General features: G+C 42.3%; 1 protein-coding gene across 3 annotated transcripts in view; it reads left to right on the top strand.

Moving 5' to 3' along the window:
* Positions 1-531: 531 nt before the first annotated feature.
* The window catches only part of ep400 (E1A binding protein p400), a 33,203-nt gene continuing 22,914 nt past the window's right edge, over positions 532-10,820 (top strand). For all 3 annotated transcript variants that reach the window (XM_073465583.1, XM_073465582.1, XM_073465581.1), the window contains exons 1-19: positions 532-923; positions 1,821-3,178; positions 3,295-3,402; positions 3,529-3,613; positions 5,673-6,067; positions 6,179-6,478; positions 6,875-7,060; positions 7,174-7,314; positions 7,398-7,476; positions 7,645-7,682; positions 7,775-7,832; positions 7,991-8,074; positions 8,525-8,638; positions 8,751-8,938; positions 9,020-9,197; positions 9,303-9,439; positions 9,538-9,707; positions 10,027-10,201; positions 10,309-10,445. In XM_073465583.1, coding sequence (XP_073321684.1) covers positions 1,856-3,178; positions 3,295-3,402; positions 3,529-3,613; positions 5,673-6,067; positions 6,179-6,478; positions 6,875-7,060; positions 7,174-7,314; positions 7,398-7,476; positions 7,645-7,682; positions 7,775-7,832; positions 7,991-8,074; positions 8,525-8,638; positions 8,751-8,938; positions 9,020-9,197; positions 9,303-9,439; positions 9,538-9,707; positions 10,027-10,201; positions 10,309-10,445 — 3,896 coding nt within the window. In that variant the 5' untranslated portion in view covers positions 532-923; positions 1,821-1,855. The remainder of the gene's footprint in view (positions 924-1,820; positions 3,179-3,294; positions 3,403-3,528; positions 3,614-5,672; positions 6,068-6,178; positions 6,479-6,874; positions 7,061-7,173; positions 7,315-7,397; positions 7,477-7,644; positions 7,683-7,774; positions 7,833-7,990; positions 8,075-8,524; positions 8,639-8,750; positions 8,939-9,019; positions 9,198-9,302; positions 9,440-9,537; positions 9,708-10,026; positions 10,202-10,308; positions 10,446-10,820) is intronic.

The raw sequence follows: 10,820 nt of genomic DNA, 5'->3' as shown, positions 1-10,820 counted from the left end.
AACTGGGTGTGGCTAGCTAGTTGTCCGTTCGTCTTAAGTTATTCATTCTTAACTCCTTTCTAGAGTTAACTTGCATCACTACAGAGTTGTATTAATAAACAGAGCCGATTTAAATAACCATAACATTTTCAGTGATAAAATAGCTATAATCATTTAAAACGGTCTTTTATGAATATTGTCTAAATAATCATTATTATCTGAGGACCAGCGGTCGTTGATTGACAGCTGTAGCACCACGGTGTCCCTCACGCACAGGAAGTCCATATTCAGGTAAGCGTAACGTTCCTCGTTTAAATGCCTCATGCTTTATTCGTGCGTGTGACTTGATCTGGATATGAAGCGTCAGTAGCTAGAGAAAAAATACAACATTAGTAGACCGAGTCCTCTCCGTTTCTATGGTTTATTGATAAGTGTTGGTGTTGGTGAACGCTATGCGTACATGCTTCTTTTACTTGCAGGTGTGTTAACTGACCTGTAGCTATATGAAGCGTCCGTAGCGCAAAATAATATCGGCTAACTGTAAGATAAAACACAACCCTCTCCAACCCCCAGCTCCTCTCTTCTCCTCCACTTTCCTCCTCCTCTCGTGAAGAAATACAAATTCAGCAGCGGCGGTCACATTTCAGAAACGGAGGTGGTGCTAGATGCATATGTTGGTAACACTGCAAAAAGTGCGACTTTATGACTGAAACAAATGCTTTATGCAGCCTTAGCAGCGTTTCCTGGAGATTGGGAACGACATCCGGGTTACACAAAGGTTGCTGCGGTCGCCATGTTGCTGAATGAAATTAGCTCCAAAACATTGAATAGCCGCTAGCAATATCGATATTTTATTTTTTCGTGGAATAACAGTTGTTAGAGCATGAAAATTATTGTAAATATGACTTGGGATTTATGAAACTTCTACAGAAGCCCCATTCCCTGTAAGTAACACAGTTGAATTGATAAAATGTATTTATTCATTGGCAGCTGGCCTGTTAGCAATAACAAGCTAACATCATTAGCATTGGCTATCACGCGTCCCGTGGCAAGGATCAGTTTAATTAATGAAATGGCACAGACAGCAGTATTGCGGATGTTATAGTTTGATATTTGTAACATACTTTCAGTATATTTATTACCCAGCCCTACACTAATGCCTTATTATTATGACAATTGCCACAAACTAGCTAGCGCTAGCTAACGTTACGCCCCGCACCAAAACTGGAAGTGAGCGCTAATGTTAACGCCATTACAAACAATGAAAATTGCTTTATGTGGGTCATTTTGGTCGTCAATACAATGTCGTTATTGCGGTGTAAATACGAGTGGTTTGCTGCTAACTTGCTAATCTTTCAACGCTAACGTTATAATTCACTGTAATAGGCTAATGGCAACAGTGCACATCACCATCACAAGTATCGGTGCATAACCTTTGTTTAAAATGCAGGTAGGCTTGGGCTGATACACAGATCCGCAGATAAGAATAGATCAAGCCCATGTATTTAAGACCGGTAATGTATACTAGTGGGTGATATGGAGAAAATACTCTATATCAGTGTATGTCATTTTATGTCAAGATATTGATCTATTTGTATGGAATAAATGGCGTGGCCTTCTCTCTCACAGCTGACAAATTTATATTGTCTATATATACTGTCATATTAGGCAACTACAATTCATTAAGATGGGACCAGATTAGATGTAATTTTGGTATGTAATCATTACTAGTATATGCAATACTTTGTTGACCTATCAGACTAAGCCTTTTGAGCAGTTTTGAATCACATTAAATGTTTTAAATTCACTTATTGCCATGCTTTGCTTTTCTATTTTCACAGATTATTGTGTTTAGACATAGCAACAGTGTCACGCAATGCACCATGGAAGTGGATCACAGAATATGCAACGACAGCTCCAGAGATCCAAGTCTGTCAGTGGGTCTGAGGCAGAGGATCAGCAGCAGCCCACAATGGCAGTTACACAGCAACAAGCTACAGTTAACCATCCTCAGTCTCCTGTGACCACATTTTCCTCTGCTGCCAGCCCATCAGCCCCTCAGTCGCCCAATTATCAGATTATCATGAGTCGCAGCCCAGTCACTGGCCAGAACATGAACATCACATTACAAAATGTGGGACAGATGGTGACTGGTAATCAGCAGATCACCCTGACCCCACTCCCCATCCAGAACCCAGCATCCCCTGGTTTTCAGCATACTACACCTCAGTGGAGGTTTGAGCATGCTCCATCCTCCTACATCCAGGTCACCTCCCCTGTGCCCCAGCCCATGCAGCCCCAAAGTCCCACCCAGCACAGCCCGGTCCCTCTGCAAGGTGTGACAAGGCCAGGAGCACCTGCAGCAACGTTGGGTGTTTGTGGGCAAAGTCCAACACGATTTGTTGAAGCTGGTATGTTAGTGCGGCAAATCAGTTTAGGCAGTCCATCAGGAAGCGGACACTTTGTTTACCAGGAGCAGACGGGACTGGCCCAGATTGCCCAGGCCACACCTGGCCAGGTACAGCTGACATCTCCAGGAGCACCAGGCTCTGTGAGGGAACGTCGGCTCTCTCAGCCTCACTCACAGACTGGAGGCACCATCCACCACCTCGGACCTCAAAGTCCTGTGGCCACCGGTACTGCTCTCCCCACTCTGGGCAGCCCTGGTCACATCACCACCTCCAACCTACCTCCACAGATCAGCAGCATCATTCAAGGACAGCTTGCGCGCCCTATGATATTTGAGAAGACGTCACAAGGTGTGGTTGCTGGAGTAGGAACTACGGCCACAGCAACATTCAGTATACCCTCCTCCATTCCACCCTCTAGCCCATCTCTCACCAGTCCAACACAAGGGATGCCCAACAATCCCCTTGCACCCACCAGCATGGCAGTGGGCACTATGAAGAAGCAAGTTCCCAAGAAGTTGGAGGAAATTGCTCCTTCTACGCCAGAGATTGCCCAGCTGAGAAAACAGTGTTTGGAACATCACACTAAGAAGATGGAGAGCCTGAAAGAAGTGTTCAAAGAATACCTGATTGAGCTTTTCTTTCTGCAGCACCTCCAAGGGAACATGATGGACTACTTAGCATTTAAGAAGAAGCCCTGTGTTCCCTTGTATACTTACTTGAGACAAAACGACTTAGACCTTGAAGAAGAGGAGGAAGAAGAAGAACAGTCTGAGGTCATTAATGATGAGGTATTACATTTGCTTGCTTTTACTGTGAGATCAAGTTGAACTTTTACAATGGTAAAACTGTGTATTCATTTAATCCAGTGAACATCATTCCTCTTTTAAATCTGTGTCTTTTTCAGGTAAAGGTTGTTACTGGAAAGGATGGCCAGGCAGTTACACCAGTTGCCATAGCAACTCAGCTTCCTCCTAATGTTTCTGCAGCTTTCTCTGTCCAGCAGCAGCTTCAGGTGAGAGAGGCAACACTTGTTTTCAGCACTTATTACAGTGCAATTATCTATAGATTTGTCTTCTTCTTCTTGAATTCTATTTTGTAAGAGGAGATCCCTCACTAATTCCTTGAGATGTTTTTTTAGGGACAACTAGGAGCTGCTGCTGGCACAATTACAAACCCTGGAGACATGGATGCCTTTAAGAGGCAACAGGCTATGGTGCAAGCAGGTAGGGCAAGGATCGTAGACTCCTGTCTCTCTTATGTTGCTTTGTTTCCTCCCTGTTTGCTTTGTTTTCTGTTTGTTTTCTTTTCTCCCTCTAATTGCTTCTGCTTTTAGATATTTGGCATCCTCTACTAGCGCTCTGTGTTGAAGTCTTAACTCGAGGAAGGAGAGGTGACCTGTAAGGTCTGCAGAAGGTCATTGCTCTGTGCCGAGTGCTTTTGTTTTGCGTTATGAGGGTATTGTGTGTTTTCAAATCCCAGATCAGGCTAAGAGGTCCCGGATTGACGTTGGTCGCCATGGGCTGATTTTCCAGCATCCTGGTGTAGCTCCTTTAGGATCACCTGGCGTTCCACTCCAGCAGCTTATGCCAACTGCGCAAGGTAGGAGTGCTACAACCAGGCTGCTCTGTGTTCTGTTCGATGCTGCTGGACGAACCCTCTTCTCAAACTAAGGAGATTTTAAAAAGTGAATCACAATATTCATCTTCTACAAACAAACTTCAAGCAGCATCAACAAACAGATCTTCATCCATCTGCTGGATTTTCTCAGCAGTCCACAGGAAGTTCAGGCTTAGCTGTACCAGCACCAGCTCTCTCTGTCAGGAAAAATGGGGACGAAGACAATCCAAGTCTGAAGAAGAGTAGCCACTCAATGGGAAGATGCCATGTCTTATGATTTTCCTTTTTTGTTTTATCTATTGATCACCCGTCGTCATCCATCTCTTCTTTTCTGAAGTTTGTTCCTGTTAATCATCTTTATTTGGACAGACCTTCTCGTGCTGATGGACTTTCATCTTATTTGGAGGTGGATCACAGAAAGTGGGAACCCTGTGGGAATAAATTCACTTTCCAATGGGTTTTGCTTGTTTTCCCATTTTATGAATCCACGTGTCATGCGTCCTTTTGGTTTACCATTGTCATTCCTTCACAAGTCTTTTCCTCTCCGATTGTCCGTCCTTGTATCATCAAAAAGGAGTCAATATCATCAGTCTTAAATTCATTCGTTACATCTTCAAGAGTGTCTTTATTTATCTCATATTCACATTTAGTTAATTTCCTTCCATGTTATTTCATGGCATTTTGTTCTGACTTGGCCTCTTTCCCTCAGTCTAAGTAGGAGGGGAATCATGTGGAGGAGTTGCGTTCACGACACAGGTTTTTGCGATTGTGGTGGTGTGGGTGTGTCAGGGCCAGGTGTTGATGGCGTCTAGGCAAGGTGGTGTGCCGTGCAGGGAGGTAAGGCAGGCGCTGCTTTAGTGTGCACAGCTCTGCTCAGGCCTGCTGTCTGCAAGACCCCATGTGTGTCCTTTTGCTCACCTCTGTGCTTTGTCGCTATGTGAGGCATCCAGATGCCTTGGTTACCGCTAGAATGACATCGCTTCATGCATGCCAAACATATGGTGTTTTTGTGAGTGTCTGCCCTGTATTTTTATTTCCCCTTTCTTCTCCCTGTCTCTTTATTTTCAGAAGTTATTTTTCTTTTCATTTTCCTTTGTAACATTTCTATTTTTCCTCTTAAAAAACTCTTATTGCACGCATAATTTTTGATGTTTTTAACCACATTCTCTCAGCATTTAAAATGCAATGTTTTGGTTTTGCATTAATCAAAGTAGTATTTTATTTGAGAGACATGTAGATTCTCACATTGATTTCATTTCTTCTGTAACCATTTTGCTGTATGACTTTCATTAGTTTCCGCTCTGATCATCAGGATGTAGTACACTACTGTTGATTCATAAAGTACATCTAGTTCATTAAGGCAAGGTTCTGAGAAGCTCTAATAGCTGAAGCTCAAACAGTCATTTAAAATTTCAAGGTACTATTTCATTATCCATTTATTTGCTTCAAAAAATGTAACTTGTTGAAAGGGGTCTCTCAAATATATATTAAGAGGAAGCTGCCAAACACTTAATGGCATTTAAAACCTTTTTTAATAACAAGAGCACAAAAAAGCATTTACAAAACAGATGGCAAGATTGACAACTTGATTTTTACTGTCTGTCTTTGTGTTGCTTTCTATACCACCCCTTTGTTTGTCCTATAATTTGGTTACTATGTGTACAGGCGGGATGCCGCCTACTCCTCAAGCGGTCCAGATTGCAGGACAGAAGCAGAACCAGCAACAATACGACCCATCTAAAGGTCCTCCGGTGCAGAATGCAGCCAGTCTGCACACCCCTCCTCCCCAGCTGCCTGGCAGGTTACCCCAAGGTGCCCTCCCCATGACAGGCCTGCCCATGGCACTCTCTCAGCAGCCTCAGTTAGTGGACAACACAGCTCAGCCTGCTGGTCAGCTCCAGGCACAGGTGAAGGTGCAGGCAGGTGGACCTGTCCTGGCCACAGTGAACCCCCACGCACAGCTCCAGGCACAGTTGCAGCAGCAGATGCAGCCAGGTCTTCATCTCCAGTTGCAGCCACAGCAGCAACAATCCCAGGCCATACTACAGTCAGGACAAGCGGTCAGTCTACCTAATATAACGTATAAATATAGTTTTCATGTTTGTTTGTGAATAAATGGTTAGACTGGTAATCGTTCTATTAACAATATTTTTTTTCTCCTTTTTTCATAGACGGTGGCACTTGCTCGGCCTGGTACAGAGTCAAACCAGCCAGTTCAGAGAATCATGACCAACTCAATATCCATGACATCTATGTCTTCTGCTCCCCTCTCTGCTCCTAATGCTGTTCCAGCCCCCCATACTGCAAATCCACTCCGGCCTCTTGGCTCGAACATCAACCCAAGTACCCAGTCCAAATTGACTGGAACCAATGGCATATCCACAGTCAAAATGGGGGGCTTTGGTCAAAATGCGACCATGCAGTCCTCACAGGAGAGTTCTCAAGATAAGCAAGTTGAGCAGGCCAAACTGGTAAGTTCACTAAGCACGTTGTTTTTTAATCTGCAAATGATCTTGGCCGGAATTGAATGTCTTGAAATGTCTCAGATACACATATGTGTTGCCTTTGAATTTTCAATACTGTCAGTATTTTTTCTTTTCAATTTTTCTCAAAGAAAACATAGATGCATACTCTTGCTCATAGTTACTCATAATGACATTGTGACATTTGATAAATGTCAATAATTCTCAAAAGGTTATTGACAAGCGGCAGATGTTTCTATGTTCTGCTTTTGTGCATTGTCTTGTATTTGAATATGTCCATTGAGTAAAGTTTTAATTTTTGCCTTCAACGCCCCGTCTCTTATTGTAGTTACTGAAACATTCTTGATTTCTATTCTGATGTCACATGCGGTTTCTATTTTCCAGGAGAGTCAAGTGCATCAACGCATCTCTGAGCTAAGAAAGGAGGGCCAGTGGTCAGCCAGTAGGCTCCCCAAGCTTGTGGAAGCCTCACGTCCAAAGTCCCACTGGGACTACCTCCTCGAGGAGATGCAGTGGATGGCAGCTGACTTTGCCCAGGAAAGGAGATGGAAAGAGGCTGCCGCTAAGAAGGTATGGCAAAGATTGAATAAATCACAGAGAGAAACATGAAATTACACATCAGCACAACAAAAAGAAGCGGTCATTACAGAAACTAAAGCCAAAGTGTCTCATGTGTCTCTCAGCTTGTTCGCACATGTGCACGCTACCATCAAGAGCAGAAGAAAAGTGAAGAGAGGTCAAAGAAAGAAAGGGAGATTCATCTTCGTCACATTGCCAGCACAATTGCCCGAGAGGTGGAATTCTTCTGGTCTAACATTGAGCAGGTATTCATTCATGTATTTATTCTTCTTAATTATGTCATGGTTTATAAATAATACTTGTTGAACGAGGTGTCTTTCTCCGTCAGGTTGTGGAAATTAAACTCCAGTTTGAAATATATGAGAAGAGGCTCAAATCACTCAGCTTACAAAAAGCCTCAGCCAAAGGTACGTCCCACTGAGCAACTACCAAAAATAAACACAATTTCTGTTCTCCATTTCATGAACTTTTACTTATCATTAATTCAAAGCTAAACTCAGCTGATTTAAATCTCCTGTAACTGCTTTCGTAATGATGAGATTTTTGGTACTGAAATTAAATTACTTGTGTTACAGTACCTGGTCAGTCAACAGGAGTAAAGGCTGAGAAAGAGGTAGGTGCACTGACAATGGAATGAATGACTATGCAAATGCACATATTGCATCTTATTCAGAACTTTTTATATATTTTTTTTTCTTGCTTTAGGAGGTGGCGACTTCAACAAGAAAAAGAAAATTAAGTTCATCCTTAGTTGATGAAGATGGTAAGTGTCGAACTATGAAGGTTCATATGGCCAAATAAATCCCACAAATTATGACAGTGATGTTAAGAGTCTGTACATTTTATGTTTTACATTTGCCTTAACTATGAAAAATTAATTGTATCTGTTCATTCTTTGACTATACTTTCATGTACTCCCAGATGAAGAGAGCACCATAGAAGAACAGGAGGTCATAGAGGGTGAAACAGACCACAAAGCAGAGTTGGTTGACCTTGCCAAAGATGGTATGTATTTGCTTTCTCTGGAGAGACACTTAAGGAGGAGTATTGGGTTTAATCCCAAACCCCATTTTTAGGATATTATCAGTAACAGTACAAGGCTTAAGTGGTATCCATTTTCATCACCTGTACGACAATCCATACAGCTTAGATTATTGTTACCAACACAGAAGCTATGCCTAGAGTAACAACATCTAAACTGAAATGTTAACATATAAAGTTATGCAAGGTTGTTAACAAACCTGCTCTACGTTACTGTTCATAAATGGGACATTTGATGTTTATACTAGGAAATTCTTCTCGGACATTATATCATCTTTTCTCAACTTATCACAAAGAAATACAAATTATTACACATTTTTTCAGTATTTGCTGCTTAATTAAATCACAAGTAGCAGAATTACTTGTCTTTGTGTCTGTATTGCTAATTAAAATGCTTTTTTATTTGGCTTTTAGCCGAGATGCCTCTGGATGCTTTGATGAAGCAGTACGCTGGCGCCTACGCTGACAGCTTTGAGTGGCCTCAGCCTAGTCTTCAGAGTGATGAGGATGACATGGATGAGACAGAAGGTGACTTTGTGATTGAGGAATGAAATTGTCATGTTCATCGTCGTACCTGTTTGACCAGATGGTTGTGAATGATGTGACCTTAAAATAGTTGATGTTTATTATTATTTTCCAGAAATGGAGTGTCCTGCAGGTAGTCCACCTGAGGCAGTGTTGATTGACTCCCTACTCAGTGTTGATCAGTACCGTGCTGACAAAGCCACATCGTCTGACTCTGATGGGAAGCCTGCCAGAGACATAGCTGAAGTGGCTGCTGCCACTGAGCTCATCTTGCCCAAGGGCAGTCTAAGGACCACTTCCTCAGTAAGACACACACACACGCACACAAACACACACAAAAAAGATGCCTTTCATCATTTTTCAACTGATCTTTTATTTTACTAGACCCGCAGCCCAGCCCCTTTTCTACTGCATGGAGCGCTGCGGGAATATCAGCAAATCGGTGTTGACTGGCTGGCAAACCTTCACAAGAAACACCTCAATGGCATCCTAGCAGATGAGACGGGCCTGGGCAAGACCGTTCAGACAGTGGCTTACATGGCCCACTTAGCTGGCCAAGAGGGTATGCCTCTGTTCAAAGATATACGTGACTTTTTAATCAGGAAACTGGTTGGTATTCTTATATTTTAATGAATGCCATGAAGACGTAGTCTGTTGTTGTCCACAGGCATTTGGGGACCCCACCTTATTGTAGTAAGAACATGCAAGTTGCTAAATTGGGAGGTGGAGTTCAAGCGCTGGTGTCCTGGCCTGAAGATCCTCTTGTACCTTGGTAACAGAAGGGAGCGCAGATCTAAAAGAATGGTATGGTGAAGTATTGATGACATTACTCACTTTAAATGGCCCTTTTTCCATAAATTGCTTTAAATGTGACAATATATTATCTGATCACTGATCTACAGTGGTGGGGGGAAGCCAACAGCTTCCATGTTTGTGTGACATCCTACAAGCTGCTGATGAAAGACCAGAGCCATTTTCTGAGGAGGAGGTGGAGGCACCTGGTCCTGGACGAGGTGCAGCTTCTCAAAAGCATGACTGAGAAACACTGGGAAACAGTCTTTGCTCTCAGAAGGTGAGCTGCGTGATGAATACTATATTAACTAGTCTCTCAAGAAAAAGGATTTTATTTTTTCAGGCTTGCTAGTTAATTTAGTATATGCTTTTTTTGTGTGTTTCTTATGATCACAGTGCTAAGAGCTGTTAGGGAGTGACAGATATGCATGTGCATATGTGAAGGTGTTTTATTTTTTCCAAATTATTTCACCCATGAGATCATTTCCATGTCAGAGATTTCTTATGTTTCTGTATGAAATCATTTTTAATATCCTGCCGACTGCTTGTAAAACAGCTAAGTTGTTTGATTAAGTGAGATATTTCTGTTTATCTTCCAGTGAGCAGAGGATTCTCCTCATCAACACTCCTCTACAGAATACTCTAAAGGAGCTGTGGACCATGATCCACTTCCTGTTGCCAGGAATCACCAGATCCTACTCTGACTTCCCGGTTAAGGCTGGCACAGACCAGAACCAGGACTACTGCCACAAATTGGTCATCCGCCTGCACAGGGTGGGTGTTGTGTCTGCAAATCCCTCTGCATATTAAACTGTGTCACATTTAAATTCAGAAGCATGATTTGCCTGCAGTCCTTAAATGCACATTACTCTTAACTGTAGATGATCCAGCCTTTCATCTTGAGGCGCTCCAAACGGGATGTGGAGAAACAGCTGCCCAAGAAGTACGAGCACATCCTAAAGTGCCGTCTCTCCAGCAGACAGAAGAGCCTTTATGAGGATATCCTCACTCAACCAGGGTGAGATATTTCCACCACCTGGATAGTTATATTATGATATCCAAGTAAGGTTGCCCCTGATGTTTGAAAATATTACCACAGATGAATCCGACCTAACACACATACTGGACTTTAAATTCTACTTTAAATGAGGAAATTTCAGCAGTTTAATCTTAATTACAATGTGTTTATGGTTGTGTGACAGACATCACATTTAATTTTATCGAAAATCAATTCTATAATTATCCTTTTTTTCTAATTTTTTCCTCACTTGTTTTGAATGGTGCAGATCTTACCACTACTACCAAAATAGTATTTAAAATTTGGTGTAACACATTAGTTTTCATGGGAAAGACCTTCATTATCCATTTTACATACTAGATTTGGTATAATGTC

The sequence above is a fragment of the Pagrus major genome, chromosome 5 (assembly GCF_040436345.1).
Source record: "Pagrus major chromosome 5, Pma_NU_1.0".
In the NCBI taxonomy this organism is placed as follows: domain Eukaryota; kingdom Metazoa; phylum Chordata; class Actinopteri; order Spariformes; family Sparidae; genus Pagrus; species Pagrus major.
This window is presented reverse-complemented; position numbering and strand designations above follow the sequence as displayed.